Source organism: Xyrauchen texanus, chromosome 7, assembly GCF_025860055.1.
Source record: "Xyrauchen texanus isolate HMW12.3.18 chromosome 7, RBS_HiC_50CHRs, whole genome shotgun sequence".
Taxonomy (NCBI): domain Eukaryota; kingdom Metazoa; phylum Chordata; class Actinopteri; order Cypriniformes; family Catostomidae; genus Xyrauchen; species Xyrauchen texanus.
The window spans coordinates 35,906,927-35,925,184 of record NC_068282.1 but is presented as its reverse complement, the minus strand read 5'-3'; the positions used below and the strand labels follow the sequence as shown (position 1 = coordinate 35,925,184).

Here is an 18,258-nt window from a genome sequence, read left to right as displayed (position 1 = left end):
CATTTTAGTACAGTGAACTCATTGTCATGTTCAAGAAACCAATTTGAAATGATTCAAGCTTTGTGACATGGTGCATTATCCTGCTGGAAGTAGCCATCAGAGGATGGGTACGTGGTGGCCATAAAGGGATGGACATGGTCAGAAACAATGCTCAGGTAGGCCGTGGCATTTAAACGATGCCCAATTGGCACTAAGGGGCCTAAAGTGTGCCAAGAAAACATCCCCCACACCATTACACCACCACCACCAGCCTGCACAGTGGTAACAAGGCATGATGGATCCATGTTCTCATTCTGTTTATGCCAAATTCTGACTCTACCATCTGAATGTCTCAACAGAAATCGAGACTCATCAGACCAGGCAACATTTTTCCAGTCTTCAACTGTCCAATTTTGGTGAGCTCTTGCAAATTGTAGCCTCTTTTTCCTATTTGTAGTGGAGATGAGTGGTACCCGGTGGGGTCTTCTGCTGTTGTAGCCCATCCGCCTCAAGGTTGTGCGTGTTGTGGCTTCACAAATGCTTTGCTGCATACCTCGGTTGTAACGAGTGATTATTTCAGGCAAAGTTACTCTTCTATCAGCTTGAATCAGTCGGCCCATTCTCCTCTGACCTCTAGCATCAACAAGGCATTTTCACCCACAGGACTGCCGCATACTGGATGTTTTTCCCTTTTCACACCATTCTTTGTAAACCCTAGAAATGGTTGTGCGTGAAAATCCCATTAACTGAGCAGATTGTGAAATACTCAGACCGGCCCGTCTGGCACCAACAACCATGCCACGCTCAAAATTGCTTAAATCACCTTTCTTTCCCATTCTGACATTCAGTTTGGAGTTCAGGAGATTGTCTTGACCAGGACCACACCCCTAAATGCATTGAAGCAACTGCCATGTGATTGTATATAAATATTTATTTATTTTATATATATATATATATATATTTTTTTATTTTTTTTATTTGATAAAACCGTCTTGGAAAAGTTGAAGCTTTAAATTCAACCCCTTTAAAGGCCCCGATATACTTCCGGAGAAGTTCTTCTTTGTTCTTCATTCACAGGTAAAAAGAAGTTCGAAACAGCCGAGTAACGGTACACTATTTGCAAACATTCAGACACCTGCCACAACGCTGTGGAAGGCATTTAGAAGTACGTTTAAATATGAGGACTGTGGCATGGGGTGCGTGGTCATGTGTTGGTCTGCGAGAGAGAGAGAGAGATTTATGGACAGCTGTACGACACCTGTGTGTGTTTGTCTTTTTGGTTCAGTTTTATATTAAACTATTATTTATATTGTCAAGCCGGTTCTTGCTGCCTCCTTTCCATTAATCCCCTTTACAACACTGGTGCCGAAATCTGGGAAGGAGGAGGCCAGACAGAAGTGTCGGACAGCTGTCAGTAAATTTCTCTCTCTCTCGCAGACCGACACATGACCACGCCGCCCATGCCACAAGGACGTTCCTTGTTCAATTACATTATGCCTCATTCTATGAGTAAATTCACACTGGATCAGTAAAAAAAAAATTTTTTAACCACTCAATGATTTAAAGTAATATATATGCAGTAGAAAATGCTAAATTTGTCTTGTTTACATTCTGAATTCATGATGCTAATGCGCTAACATGCTATATACGGCCATAATATGTGCCGATTACACTCTGTTATTGTAATTTATGATGACACTGCACAACTGCAAAGATTGGTGTATAAAAGAGAAGGCAAAAGAGTAAAGCAGCATATAAAACAAAAGAATGAATGGGCACATTGGAGTATTTGAGTTGATTTGATTCCTTTTTTAGACTAATTAAAAAACAAAAATGCATGACATGGTCTTGGAAAATGTCTCTACATGAATGATCATACAGATGTAAGTACATTTGCACCAGCTCACTAATAACTGCACACGTTATTAGAACACTGTGTTCATGTTGACTGATCTTGACTTGCTGAACGTAGTGAGCGGGAATTAGCTGCCTGCCTCAAGATAGGTGGACCAGGTAACACCTACCAATGACGTGGACCATTGGCAGTAAGGTATTAAACCTCCATGAGCAATTACGAACCAATGCAACAAACTCAAAACACCTTCTTTTTGGCCAAATTTTGTTCTAAATGATGTCACAACCGTTTGTTTTTCATTTCGTTTGAAGAATATTAGAGCCTTAAAGCCATTCCGCAACAGACATCCACCATGAGCATTGCATTTTTAAGCCAGTGTGTCATGTTAAAAATAGTTCAAATTTAAAAATGTGTCTTGAGATCCCTGCATTCTGTTCCATTCTGTTGCACTCCATCTAGCTCTTTGTAAACACCCCCTATAAGATGCGCATCCAATTGGGATCAGGTGAATCCAAAACCAGCATAATTATAAATGGCTTCCTTAAGACCGATTAGTCAACTAGTATTTCAGGCAACCTACTAACTAGTCGCTTTTTAAAATATGTAGTTTTGCACATCCTTAGTGGTAACAGTGTTTTTTTTTTCTTTCTTCCTCCATAAAGAGAAAGTTCAGTAAGTAAGCCACTCCTGAGACATTACGGCATTAATAGCACTCTCAGTCTGCACCTGGATCTGAGAGAGAATGAAGCCCAGCAGGTATCCCCATCTCTGAAATAATCACCCTACTGCCTCCCCATCTGTCCCCGGGGCCCAATCTGATGCCTGCTTTGGGGACGCACACCTGCACCCCGGCCCAGATTAAGAGCCGGGTCTAATTTGAAATCTGTTAGCAGTGCCCTTTTAGAGACCGATATCTGGCCATAAAAAGGCTCTTTTTTAGCCACTTACTGCTGAATTATTATGGGCCAGGCATTGCTCATTATGATGCATGTGGCTACAGGAGTAAGACGGTGTGTGTGAAGCTCAATTTCTCAGCTGTCAGTAAGGCCTCACTGGATCAAAATTACACTGATTGTGCATACACGCACACATACAGCCATGGCCAAAAGTATTGGCAGTGACATAAACTGTGTTTTGCAAAGTTTGCTGCTTCAGTATTTGTTTTATTAGATTTATTTATTTTTTCACATGTTTCTATGGTATACTGGAAAACAACGATAAGTATTTCATAAATTTTAAAGGCTTTTATTGGCAAAAACATTTTACAGTGTTGACCCTTGTTCTTCATAACCTCTGCAATTCGCTCTGGCATGCTGGATATCAACTTCTGGGCCAAATCCCTACTGATGGCGATCCATTCTTGCCTTATTAGTGCTCGTAGTTGGTAACAATTTGTGGGATTCTGCTAGTCCACACAACTTTTGAGGATTGATCACAGGTTCTCTATGGGATTAAGATCCGGGGTGTTGCCAGGCCACGGATCCAAAATTTCAAAGTAACGATCATCGAGCCACTTCATTATCACTCTTGCCTTGTGACATGGTGCTCCATCATTCTGGAAAATGCACAGATCATCACCAAATTGCTCTTGGATCGTTGGGAGAAGTTGTTCTTGCAGGACGTTTTGATACCATTCTTTATTTATGGCAGTGTTTTTGGGCAGAATTGTGAAAGAGCCCACTCCCTTGAATGAAAAGCAACCACACACATGGATGGTCTCAGGATGCTTCGCTGTTGGTACAACACAGGACTCATGGTAGCGTTCACCTTTTCATCTCCGGACTATCAATTTTCCAGATGTCCCAAACAGTCAGAAGGGGGCTTCACCAGAGAAAATAACTTTGCACCAGTCTTCTGCTGTCCAATCCTTGTACTTCCTTCAGAATTTCAGTCTGTCCTTGATGTTATTCTTGGAGAGAAGTGGCTTCTTTGCTGCCCTTCTTGACACCAGGCCATTGTTCAAAAGTCTTTGCCTCACTGTGCGTGCAGATGCACTCACACCAACCTGCTGCCAATATTGAGCAAGCTCTGCACTAGAAGTGACACAATTCTGTAGCTGACTCCTCAGGAGGAGATGGTCCTGGTGCTTTCTGGACACTCTGGGATGTCCTGAAGCCTTCTTCACTGCAGTTGAACCTCTCTCCTTGAAGTTCTTGATGATCCGGTAAATGGTTCTTTCACGTGCAATATTCGAGGCAATTTTGATGCAAAGTGATGATGGCTGCACGTCTTTCTTTAGAGGTAAACATTGCTAACAAGAACACAATGATTGGAAGCACTTCTTCCCTCCTATTATAGCAATCAGCCTGCTCTTATTATCCAATCAGAATGATAGTGATTTCACCTGACTAGCACTCGTTCACACTTTCCCAAGTGCTGCTGATATGATTAGTGAAATTATGTTAGCTGGTCAGTTTGTGCCAGGGTCAAAAAAAACTGTTAAATTTGGGCAAATGAAGCTTTTATCTGATCACTCTGCACTATAATCTAGAAACAATGTGAATCAACACCACAACAACTGAAGCAGAGCAATTAGCGAAATACAAAATTTATGTCACTGCCAATACTTTTGGCAACGGCTGTATACATTGGGGAAGAATTGATATTGAAATTGTTTTAATGTTTTGGTCGATAACAGATAATTGGCAAATACTATTAATCTACTGTACACTCACCTAAAGGATTATTAGGAACACCATACTAATACTGTGTTTGACCCCCTTTCGCCTTCAGAACTGCCTTAATTCTATGTGGCATTGATTCAACAAGGTGCTGAAAGCATTCTTTAGAAATGTTGGCCCATATTGATAGGATAGAATCTTGCAGTTGATGGAGATTTGTGGGATGCAGATTCAGGGCACGAAGCTCCCGTTCCACCACATCCCAAAGATGCTCTATTGGGTTGAGATCTGGTGACTGTGGGGGCCATTTTAGTACAGTGAACTCATTGTCATGTTCAAGAAACCAATTTGAAATGATTCAAGCTTTGTGACATGGTGCATTATCCTGCTGGAAGTAGCCATCAGAGGATGGGTACATGGTGGCCATAAAGGGATGGACATGGTCAGAAACAATGCTCAGGTAGGCCATGGCATTTAAACAATGCCCAATTGGCACTAAGGGGCCTAAAGTGTGCCAAGAAAACATCCCCCACACCATTACACCACCACCACCAGCCTGCACAGTGGTAACAAGGCATGATGGATCCATGTTCTCATTCTGTTTACGCCAAATTCTGACTCTACCATCTGAATGTCTCAACAGAAATCGAGACTCATCAGACCAGGCAACATTTTTCCAGTCTTCAACTGTCCAATTTTGGTGAGCTCTTGCAAATTGTAGCCTCTTTTTCCTATTTGTAGTGGAGATGAGTGGTACCCGGTGGGGTCTGCTGCTGTTGTAGCCCATCCGCCTCAAGGTTGTGCATGTTGTGGCTTCACAAATGCTTTGCTGCATACCTCGGTTGTAATGAGTGGTTATTTCAGGCAAAGTTGCTCTTCTATCAGCTTGAATCAGTCGGCCCATTCTCCTCTGTCCTCTAGCATCAACAAGGCATTTTCGCCCACAGGACTGCCGCATACTGGATGTTTTTCCCTTTACACACCATTCTTTGTAAACCCTAGAAATGGTTGTGAATGAAAATCCCAGTAACTGAGCAGATTGTGAAATACTCAGACCGGCCCGTCTGGTACCAACAACCATGCCACGCTCAAAATTGCTTAAATCACCTTTCTTTCCCATTCTGACATTCAGTTTGGAGTTCAGGAGGTTGTCTTGACCAGGACCACACCCCTAAATGCATTGAAGCAACTGCCATGTGATTGGTTGATTAGATAATTGCATTAATGAGAAATTGAACAGGTGTTCCTAATAATCCTTTAGGTGAGTGTATGTTACTTTATCAAAAAACAAACAAACCAAAAAAAAAAAAAAACAGTAAAACTTTTAAAAGTCAATTTAGGGATCACAACATATAATGTAGACTATGAAAGATGAAACTGAAAGATAAAAATCTAATTAAATACTTTTTTTTAAATCGAATGAGAAGTTCTGATTATGATACAGGAGGGACCACTGGGATACTGACTCAAAGATGGTCATTCAAAAACTCTGGTTAGAGAATAATGCTCAGTTACAGTACAACCAATTAATTTATGTAATGACGACCTTCAGCTCTCACTGGATCGCTTGGCAGTCGAGTGTGAAGCAGCTGGGATGAGGATTAGCACCTCTAAATCTGAGGCCATGGTTCTCAGCAGGAAACCGATGGAGTGCGTACTCCAGGTAGGGAATGAGGTTTTGCCCCAAGTGAAGGAGTTCAAGTACCTCGGGGTCTTGTTCACGAGTGAGGGGACAATGGAGCGGGAGGTTGGCCGGAGAATCGGGGCAGCGGGGGCGGTATTGCACTCGCTCTATCGCACCGTTGTCACAAAAAGAGAGCTGAGCCGAAAGGCAAAGCTCTCGATCTACCGGTCAATTTTTGTTCCTACCCTCACCTATGGTCATGAAGGTTGGGTCATGACCGAAAGAACTAGGTCGCGAGTACAAGCGGCCGAAATGGGCTTCCTCAGAAGCGCTTTTCCCTTAGAGATAGGGTGAGGAGCTCAGTCATCCGTGAGGAGCTCGGAGTAGAGCCGCTGCTCCTTTGCATTGAAAGGAGTCAGTTGAGGTGGTTTGGGCTTCTGGTAAGGATGCCCCCTGGCCGCCTCCCTAGGGAGGTGTTTCAGGCACGTCCAGCTGGGAGGAGGCCTCGGGGAAGACCCAGGACTAGGTGGAGAGATTACATCTCCACACTGGCCAGGGAACGCCTCGGGGTCCCCAAGTCAGAGTTGGTTAATGTGGCTCGGGATAGGGAAGTTTGGGGCCCCCTGCTGGAGCAGCTGCCCCCGCGACCCGACTTCGGATAAGCGGTTGAAGATGGATGGATGGATTGGTAATGACGATCTCAGTACAGTTTGTGTGTATGGTCTGAAAATTAAGTAGGTCGTAAAATAAAGGTTGGAAATTATATGATTAAACCATGATTATTTTATTCTTTTGACATCTAGAAATAAAAACGAATCATCATTTAGTTTCTTAAAAAAAAAAAACTCTTACAACATACATAATTCCCAAAATAGTTTGTATGTGTTGTACTTTAAGGAGTTTTTCCGCACCTTTGTCACCTTAAGTTTGCTCACTGCTAAGGCAATATTCCGTGTAAAAAAAAAAAAAAAGAAAAATCTTTGGAACAATATTTATTGTAAAAAGTGCTATAAAAATAAATGCTTTCCTCAGGTTTCTAACATTATAGTAGGTAGAAAAAATTCTAGTCTGTAAACTTAAAATAGAGTAAATATTTTCTATATTAATATTGTTATCATTACTTTTGGCTTTAGTACAATGACAAAATAACATTCTATTTAATTTTGCAAACAACATTGTCTTTAATATCAAGCAGTGTAAATGGGTCTTTATACATTAAAATAAAAAGTATAGCTGTCTTTATATTTGAGAAAGAATGTCCTGTCAGCTCTCCATTTATTCTTATACAATTATGATGTTATTCTGTAGGTCTATGTATACAAACCAAACAAAGAGGTCCCTTGCAAAGGGATCATGATATTTAAAGGTCCTTGGTAGGGCCACGCAATTAATCACATTCACAATAAAATCTTGATGTCAAAGTGCAATTTCTAAACCACAGCTAGCTGAATTTTTTTACTCAGAATTCTGTGATGGTTCATCCACTACTCTGACTAGATCCTGGTAATCAATGCAGTGCACAAAATAGGGTCAGTGACAGAACAGAAATCGGGAAGGCAAATAAAGAAAAACAAAGTCAAAGAAATAACTGAAACTTTCATCTATCATCTAAAACCTTTTTCCTACTGAAATGTTTTAATGCAAAATGAATAAGGAAAAACATCTGCCAAAATTGCAATCATAATATAATCTCAAAATAAAAAATGTTAAATGATTTTTCTTTTTTGTCCATATTGAAAAAAACAAAAAACAAAACATGAAGAACACACTATAAAAATGAGCGTTTTGGCTAATGCCATGGATAAAGGAACAAGTATAATTCAGAGCTAAAATAAAAGTAACATTAGTAAAGGTTGTTTTAACCACTTCAGCTCATGAACTACATAAGCAGTACATTTTTATGCATGAATGCAATCTGCATTCTTTCCACAGGGCAACCCACACATGCACTCTAAAAAGAAAAGCACTTTTGGAAATAGTGCTCTTAGAGGGTTATTTTTTGCTGTAATATTATATTTTGCTACCCCTTTAAGAAAGTTTTAAACTATGTTTACTAAAAAAAAATGAGAGTGTACAATTAAATAAACAATATTGTGTGATTAATAAACAATATCATCCAATAGTGATAAATAAATAAAAAAGTTGTCTGCCGACAACTGATAAGTCTCGATATATACAGTGTTGGGGTAAGTTACTCTAAAATGTAATCAATTACTAAATACTAATTATATCTTCTACATTGTAATTAGATTACTGTACTAATTACTCTGTCTGAAAAGTAATTGCATTACTTAATACTAATTTCTTTCTAAAACCCTTATCAAACTCGAACAGATGAAAAATACTAGACATGAAACTGTTCTTTTAATTCTTTCAAATAAATCATATAAAATCAAATACTGTAAATTATTCATGAATTTAAGGGGGCAGCATTAAATTAGAAAACATGTATTTTAACATTAGATGTTACATTTCGATTTTAAATTCATTATTGCTTTATATAGAATATTTCTATAGTCTATACAGCATTTAACGCAATTATATCAGAAGTAACTGTAATTAAATGATTGAAAAATGAAGAGTAATCGCTTACTTTTTATTTTAATACAATTTAATACAGTAATTGATCAATACAGTAATTGATTACTTAATAATGCATTACAGCCAACACCGATCATGCATCCCTACTGCATGCATTCACAAAAACACAAAGTTTAAGTCTAACTACACTCAAAATCCTTGTTACAAGAATGCATACTTTATAAAAAAAAAAAATTGTCAATTAAAATCTAAATCCTCCCAGAGAAAACATGGAAAAACTTAGAACAAATGAATTCTATAAGTGCATTACTAATTTCAGTCATGCACTTGGAATAAAGAGGTGTGTGAAACACACACACTAAGCATTTATTTCACACGTTGAGACATTCAGCTTGGTGACAGGCTGTGAAACGTCAAAGTGTTGCTGAGGGTTGGCAGTGTGAGATGCCAGTGAGCACCACCCTCCCAATAAGTCACCACGAGGTGCAATTAGCAGAGCTGTCACTCCTACCCTGCCTGGCCTGCTAATACAGACCGGCACGGAGTGTGTGTGGCAGAGGAGTGGGGGCTCTGGTGTCCATGGCAGCCCAACACTAATTAAAAAAATGAGACTATAACATGGCCTGGCTGCCACCACAGAGCACTCATGCCAAAACCTATCACCTAAGAGAAAGTGTGTGTGTATGAAAATGTATGCGTGTTCAAACGGTCCCAAAAATAAGCCCATGGTGGTGTCTTTGAGCGACCTCATCGAGCCTGGGCTTCTAGAGGCATTGGAGGTGTTAATTTATCACAGACAGTAAAAGGTTAATGGGAATGTTTAGAGATTCTCTCAGGCTCTATCATACATAACCCATGGCTTTCCCTTTGCTCAAAATAAACTGGTAGATTTGTGTGTGTGTGTGTGTGTGTGTGTGTGTATATATATATATATTTATACACAAAGTGGCATTCAACTGATCACAATGAATAGTCAGGACATTAATAACTTGAAAAATTACTATTACAATGCTTAAAATATTTCAATTCGGCACAGCCATTGACCAGGAAAAAAAATAAAATAAAAAAAATGGCACTCCATGTCAAAAAGGATTCTGACCCCTGCCATACAGGCACAGATGGGTCAAGAAAGTAAAATAGAAAATTTATAAACGGCTGACAACAGCTACAATCTCTGTCATATAATTTCTCGTCAGATCCAGGTGGGCTGTCTGAGTGCAATCAGTCCCAAACATAACTCCAGCATGTAAATAGAGAGATGATCCAGGTCGAGACACACAGAGGTGTAGAAGATAGCGATTCTCTGCCCTCTTACCTCCACCTCACACCCCCCAAAAAGGGCCTCTAATTGAAAGCCGAGAGTAGCCCAGACCTTGACAGGCGGGAGGTCAGTCTAATTGCTGCTGGCCATATTTAACATTAAGATAATCAGCCCATTAATTACCCTTTGGATCATTAAATCAGTCGCTTGCAAAATGAAATTTCGAGCTCTATTACTCACTTGAGAGACCACGAGGGAGGTTTTTCATTTATCAGCCACCAATCCTGTACACAGATTGCATACTGCAATGCTCGAGCTGTTCATAAAGATGCAAACACTGAGACATGCTAAGAAACACCATGAACTTCAAGTATGACAAAATAGGGCTGCTCGATCATGGCAAAAATCATAATAATGATTATTTTATTCAATACTGAGATCATGATTATTTAACACGATTACTTGTTGACTTTGGAAACATCATGCATTTATTGAACTTTTTCAACAAAATTTTTTTTTATGTCTTTTTAACTGTGGATTTCCTTGAACTTGAAATGTAAACTGCACTGGGTTGAGGAGGAGGCTATTGTCATATGATAATTATTTTATGTATACGTATGGTAATCAAATAAAGGAAAGCCTCAATTGTCATAATTTACAGCAGGGATACTCACACGTCTATGGAATGAGATCTACATTTTAATCATGTTATTGCAGCGAGATCTACCATGTACAATAAAGGCTATACGTTATAACAATACCAACATTTCAGTAGTCGATAGTGGTTTCAAGTTCTTGAGTAATTATTCAAGACTAGTAAACTGACAGTATTAAAATAACAATAAAAAACAGCAATGAATAGAAATAGATTACAAATAATAAAACAAGAAGTACAAATTAAGAAAATCCAGTGCTTTTTTTAACAGCTTTAAATGTTTTTAACAGCAATACGCTATCAGTTCAAGTAAACATTCAGAATGAAATGCAACAACACTACTGGTCTTCACTGTATTATTATAATACATTCATAAAAGTTACCCAGTCAAGAGCAGTGAGTGTTTTCTTATGATTGTCTGATTATTATAATGACACTATAAAGACAGCAGCAGGTCTATTAGCTTACATTTACACTTACAAGTCCAACATTTTAATACAAATCAGCATTTTTCTCAGCTGTTTATGTTCACTTTAGACATCACTCTCTATGTTTACATGAATACCTCACCAAGATGTGCATTTTGGCAGAAATTTGAAATGTATTTTACCGTTCAGATGCATATTAGTGCAAGCATTTTTGGAACACACGCATGTTAAGTACACACACACAGGCCACCTGTCGATCAAACATGGCGCAGCTGTTACTAGATCACTAGCAAATTTTTTAATTATGTGCTCTTTCTAACAAGTGACGCAGGCCTATCACAAATATAGCCGGTTATTTTTTTCATTATTGATTTTTAATCAGCCTGCATATCCGGTAGGAAACGGGTAAAATTATCTTTCAATTGCCCCTTCAAAAATCCTCTTGTCCTTGACAAGCGTTTATGTCGAGCCCTGATTAAATATTGTATTCAAATATTGTTTTAGATATTATTTTGGAAACAAGTAAAAAAAGACTAATCAAAAACGTATTTTGTTCCGGTGTATAATGTATAATGACTACACTCTCTCACCTTTGTTCACTTCGATCAATCTTTAACTCACAAAAAACAAACTTTCTCTTCTTAACAGAGCCGCGTATCACCGATTTTCTTCATGGTAAGATACACACATTAAACGTAACACATATATTATGATTCACTACGTCGTGAGCCATCATGTTATAATCAACATGCAGCAAACACAGAGTGATGAGTCTCCCCGTGCCAGAGTGTCCGGAGAAGATTCAATCTCTGCCCCGGTCACTTCACGCTACTCATAGAAGTGGCGGTGACCGCACAGAGAAATTATGGTTTTGGATTTTATTTTTATAACTCGCTTCCTTATTTATTTGAACTTTAATAAATGCTGAAAGATATAATACCGGGGTGTTATCTCAATTATCTTGTTTTCAGAATCATTGGAAGCCAAAATCATAATTGAAAATAAAATTTTATTAATCGCCCAGCCCTACGACAAAACGTAAAAAAAATTTCCAAGATGTAGAGAGCACATATTAGATTAGATTCGCTCTTCAGATTTCACCCTACTGCATTCAAATGTGCTTTTAATCCAATTAGGTTGAAGTCATTTGGACTGTTACAAGCTAAATCAATTCAACAGCCCAGCACATAATGGGGAGATAGAAAATTACATGCAGCAGTGCACTGACACAATCAAACTCTTCACATACTCACAGGATGGACTAAGTGGCCTTTAAAATCTGAGCCGAATTCTACACTATTATCAACTATTTTCAATTTATGGGCTTTTTACGTCTTTTATTGGACTGAAGCAGGGTTTTCCAACCGCATACCCCTAAGGGTTCATGATGGAACTGCAGTAGGTTTTTGAGATATTGTAATTGAAATACATAGGGGTGGGCGATATAACAGTTAAATCAATATACCGTTAGAAATTTGTCACTGCTGGATGGTACAGAATGCACAATCCACTCAGAGTTTGCACTACAAATAATGATGCATCTGAGTTGTAAAATTTCAGTTTCAGTGTAACTGAAGCAATCGCACTCAAAGTACATCAGGAATTATTAAATAACACCTTTGTTAACAGTGCAATTATATCTAGCATATAGTCACTAAAAAGAACTCCAGTATATTGGAAGGCTAAATCCAAAACAAATGAAAGAGCCTTACATAATTTGCTATGGAAACAAAGCAAATGCTGCTAATGTTTTACTGAAGAAGCACAATTTTTGCTTGGATAGAAAAACATCTAGGAGACAAAATAGGTAAAATCATATATATTGTTTTTAATTAGTTAATTACTGATAGAATATCAATGAAATGTACATCACTGTTCAAAGTAATTATTATTTATTTTTCCAAATGTGTGAAAGTTCCTTTAAACATTAGGCCTATATTATAAGCAGGAAATTTCTTTCTAGGGGCCAAGCCCCAAAGGTGCTGTGGCACCTATTGTATCCATTAGTATTAGTATTATTCCACCCCAATGGGAGTCTGTGGCAGCCCATAGAACCATACATTGGAAAATGATGAAATGTGTAACAATAATAGGGTGGGCATAAATAGTTCCCATACCAAATTTGGGGTCTCTAGGTCACACGTTATAGCGCATTAAAACTCTGCCCATTACATAGGCTGCCATCTTGTATTAGGATGTTTACAGTTTAAAGGGTTCACAGCCTTCAAACTTCATCAAATTTATCCAAACGATAACTCAAAATAATAATGCTTGAACCATATATCCAAAATCATCAGCTTGGTGTTTTTGGATTGCTTGGGTTATGAGGATTGCAATAATAAAACATTTTCTTATATTGGCCATACTACAGTTTGAATAAAAAGTGGTATATTTATGAATGCATTGTCAGATTTAAAAGAAAATGTTCATGCTTTATTAACACCATGTCCTGAGGATCCCTGAACAGATTGGAGACAGCGCCACCTACAGTTCAAAAGATAACCCACACTTGTGTGCTGACTCTAAACTTGGGATACTAAGTGTCAGACTACTGCCCAAAAGGTTGTGTGTTCGAGTCCAGCAAAAAATGGTTTTACAATTTTTACTTCTGTTGACCGGAGTCTTTATGTTGTGCTTACAACAATGCATGCGATAATTCACTGCATAATTCCTGCTTCAATTTAAAACTTCTTAGCTGTAACAATATTTTGTCAGCAATCATTTTGTACTTTCAACTTGGAATGTCTCAGTGGTTAGTGCTCTGGTCTACAATTGCAAAGAATGTGTGTTCAAAAATAAGAAAAATAACTAAATAAATATTTGTGAACATTCATTATATTGTGAAATTCATAATATTTTTTAAAGTAACAATACTTAAAATCATATGTTAATAAGTTAATAATTTAGATTATAGGACTTCAGCTGACAAAAACAAAACAAAAGAGAACACCTGGACTGGAGCAAGAAGAGAGACAGGAAAGTAGCGGGAGAGAGGGGGGTGAATGAAACTGAGATATGATGACGTCTGAACTTGAACCATGTACCCATTTTCAACTATATCAAATATTTTTACATTCAGTAAAATGCAAGTTTTTAATGCATCTTGTCTGCTTTGCCTTCATATACATTACACATTAAATATCAGTGTCAGTGTAAAAGCCAGTTCCAGTTAATACATGAGGAAATTAAACCGGTCAAATCTCTACGTCTATTACAGCAGGAGTATTGAGACTGAGTAGAGGAATGACTGCAGGAGTGTGTCCAGTGGCTGAGGTTAATTGAGATAATATTGACCCTCTCTCTAATCTCCTCTTCCGACTCAGGGGGCCACACACCTTCACATACATAAATAAACAGCTACATGAGGAACTATAATCGCATTAGGACATCGACGACAGATGGCAGAAAATGGCGGATCCATATTGAAAGATTTTCAGAGAGAAGGGGAGTAATTAAAAGGTGCTTCAGGTGACTAATGAGGCCAGCGTGGAATGGGAAGTCGATATTTTGGTGGCCAGCAGTCAGCACTAATTTGTTTTGATGGCTGGTGGGACTAAAGCCTATCTGCCGATAATTATGCTGCTAAAGATGGAGGAGCGAGAAAAGGAAGAACCTGATTTCAGATTTTTCAGTCCAACAGGGTCCCACACACATATGATATAAGGCTGTGACAAGGACAGAAAAAAACATGTTGAGGTACACTGAAGTTCTGATCGTCTGACAGCTGTGCAGGTATAATACAGTTTCCTAAGTAGACGCAATGCAATATGATTCCAGTGAAAAGCAATTTGTCTGTGCACACTGAACAAGAAAATGCAGCACATTGTCTACTGGTTGTGTTACACTGAATTAACATCGTGCCTTATTCATGAAAAACAAGAACAACAAATGTGTGTGTAAATTGTTAGTAAAACCCTTCTTACTGTAAATAATGAATACAAAATGTATTTACATACATATTCGTTCTGCATTGTTCCATGAATAAGGTCCAATGTGAAGAGCTCAGAGAGGTACTGCTTTGGAAGTGGAAATAATGTAATTGTCTACCTGCTAGCATCGGGGGCAGGCTTTAGGCGTCCTTGAGCATTGGCTTCCCACACGCTATTGGCGAGTTCGTTGCCAATGCCCGACATGACCTTGATGAGCTCAAGAGGCCACTCGTCCAGGTCCAAGGAGCGGACACGGGACAGGTGAGTACCCAGGTTACGATGAATACCTGAACATTCAATACAGATCAGAGCGCCCAGATTCAGACTAGCCCAATCAGGATCTGAGATAACCAGAGAAACAGAGAGACAGAAAAAAAGCAACAGATCATTAACAGTTTTACTATAACTGTGTTTGTAATAGTAATTCAGAGACATATAGCATATACAGTAGCCTCAGTGTTCAAATTAAATTTTTTCCATTAGGAAGAATTTTGGCAGACTAGTTTATAATCATCATTAGATGTTATGAGATCATTAATTGATGTTGGTAGAGGTAGAGGACTCACTCTGGGCTTCACAGTCCACACAACGTGTATTTCCTCTCATGTTCCTGACCGACTGCAGTGCAATGGCTTCTGATTGGCTGCTCAGACGAGACTGTGGGCACATTCACAAAATCAAGTTCAAGTTTGTTTGTATGAAAATTACTCTAATGATACATGTTATAAAGCATCATTAGACAATTTTGCTTACATATAACCCTTGGACTAATGGATTTTATAACGGTAAAATGCAATTCAAAAACAGGAAAAAAAAGGGGAGTTAAAGAGAATGTAGGCACTCTGTAAAAGGTCCAGGGAAATGCAATTGACCCTGGCCTGGGGCATAAACACACAGAGCAGGTTGAGTTTTAAGACTGTAGATATGAAGCAGGCATGTAATAATAGCAGGGTAATGTTAGCACTGAAGTAATTACAATTTCTAAATGTGTGTGCGCATGTGTGCATAGTATAAAAAGTTCAGAATTTCAGAGTTTCAGCCATAAAACAAGGAGGGGCAGCATTTAAATTATCTTTTGCACTTGATACAGCTGCAGTGCTTTGATATCAAAGCACTCCAGCAAATAACACTGCTTGGCATGGCTTGCAGTCTGAATTAAACTAGGGATGCACCGATACTACTTTTTAAGTTTTCTCAGCATCCGATACCAGTGTTGTTTTTTGCATAATCAGTTTAGAATATCTTTACATTATTGTGTAGAACTAATTGGGAATACTCTAATATGTAATGAAACACAAACCTCTAACTACACATTATTTCAATAAAAATGTATAGCTTATTAAGAAACACTTTATTATTAAATAATATACTGAATAATGTAGCAGCAAAATTAACAGTAATTCCCATCTTCAAGTCGGCACTGCGCATACTATATATTTACTTTTTAAACATAGCCTTTTGCTCGATTCACAGAGCTATTGCACATCTACAAGTGGCTTTGAATAAAATGCATGAGTCATATGAACTGCTTTAATGGAGTTTTAATCATTCTTTTGTCATTTTTGGAGCTTGACAGTAAACAAACATGACTAACACACAGTATCGGATTTGGATCGGGCTTGTCGGACCGATACCCGATCCATCTAAAAGCTTCAGTATCGGATCGGTGCATCCCTAAACTAAACAAAATGCCTTAAAGAGCAACATGCAGGTTGAATTTATAACTGAATTAATACTTTATATTGTCTGCAGAGGTCTTTTAAAAACACATATGTAGAAATTACTAATGAAATCTCATTTGATGTAGAGATTTTGATGAAAATGTGCTAGGCTCTGGAATACGCCTTTCCGCTATAGCAGCGTCATATGACGTAGGGCTGAGGCAAATAAAAGAGCTCATGGTCAGCTCTCTCATTGTTGGGTGTTGATGTAGTTAGAGCAGTAGTGAGAGACAGAAAGTTTTAGATCGAGTTTTAGAGAAGCCATAATGGTAAATTATTGTGTTTGTGCTGGTTGCACGAATTCCAGCCTGTCAGGACATCGTGTCCATCATTTTCCTTCTAGGAAAAACAAGGCTTTTCGGTCTTGGAGTGCGTTTTGTGCAGGTGAAGAGCAGACTTCACTGTTACCACACACTTGGTCGTTTGTAGGCACATTTCACTCCGGAGAATTATCGGCCTGGAGATTTGTTGGAGTCTCGGATGGGATTTCGGAGTAAGGACCACGTGAGGCTGATTACTGATGCTGTTCCCTCGGTGCACTCGATGGAATCAAGTCCACCGTCAAAGTTTACACCGGATTTTGGCGCGGCAGGACTGGAGGACCAAGTGCTAACGTTAGCAGACATTCTGTGCAATGAAAGCGAGCACTTAGCAGAGTAAGTCTTACTTTTAATTATTTTAACTCTTAATTTGTGTAATTTCAGTAATAATAATAGTATAATATTTTTATATAATATATTTTTTATAATATTAAATATTTAATATTTATTTAGTATAATAATACAGAGAGAGGGAGAGAGACTGAGCTTTAGGACAGGTTGTTGTAACGTAATTGTCTGCCTTCTGAAATGAATTTAGTAGTTTGCACAATGCTATAGCTATTGGCAGGAAGCTAGCCCAACTCTCCCGTTTCCCCCGCATTTCAATTCAAACTGTTCTCCAGCCGCCCTCCCGTCTGATTTTGTATCCCCGTAGGCTAACGGTATGCTCTCCAGTAAATTTCAAGGACCAAATTATTATAGGCCTGTGGGCCATCATAGGCATGTTCGGTCCACACCGGAGAACTTCGGTTTCTTCATTCGCATCCATTGTAACCTGAGCTTGAGCTTGACCAGACTCCTCGGCCATCGTCACTTCCGGTTAGTGCTTTAGACGCGGAAGTTATTTTATCACAATTTATCTCAAAATATCGTTAATGGCTAAATATATATTACTCCAGTTCAGAAAATCTAGTTGTTTTATCATCAACATCCACTATGCTATATAGGGGTGTCCAACCTGCATGTTGCTCTTTAAAAGGGCCTGAGAATGAACACAACAGGTCTTTCTATTATGTTGGATTTTTTTTCTCCTGGCCGCAAGCAAAAACAAACATCCAACATGGCCGCTGTAGTCCAATTCACAAATAAATGACTTTAATGAGACAATTTGTTTAATGAATTGGTAAAGACTAACAAACTCCCAAGTTATCAGTCTGAATCATTCTAACAAATCATTCACTGATTCCATCAGAGCGGTTACAATATTAACATTTGACTCACTTCCTGACCAGCAAGTCAACCGAGAACTGTTCCCATGTACATAACCCTCTATTTGTATGTATAATTACTGACTGGTTCTTCATATAGTATTGTTTAACAGCTC

The 18,258-nt window shown here is 38.5% G+C and overlaps 1 protein-coding gene across 2 annotated transcripts in view; it reads right to left on the bottom strand.

The window, feature by feature from the left end:
• LOC127646289 (arf-GAP with GTPase, ANK repeat and PH domain-containing protein 1) overlaps positions 1 to 18,258 on the bottom strand; it is a 279,234-nt gene that overhangs the window by 18,420 nt on the left and 242,556 nt on the right. For both annotated transcript variants that reach the window (XM_052129815.1, XM_052129814.1), the window contains 2 exons: positions 15,460 to 15,550; positions 15,012 to 15,234 (listed from right to left, as the gene is read on the bottom strand). In XM_052129815.1, coding sequence (XP_051985775.1) covers positions 15,012 to 15,234; positions 15,460 to 15,550 — 314 coding nt within the window. The remainder of the gene's footprint in view (positions 1 to 15,011; positions 15,235 to 15,459; positions 15,551 to 18,258) is intronic.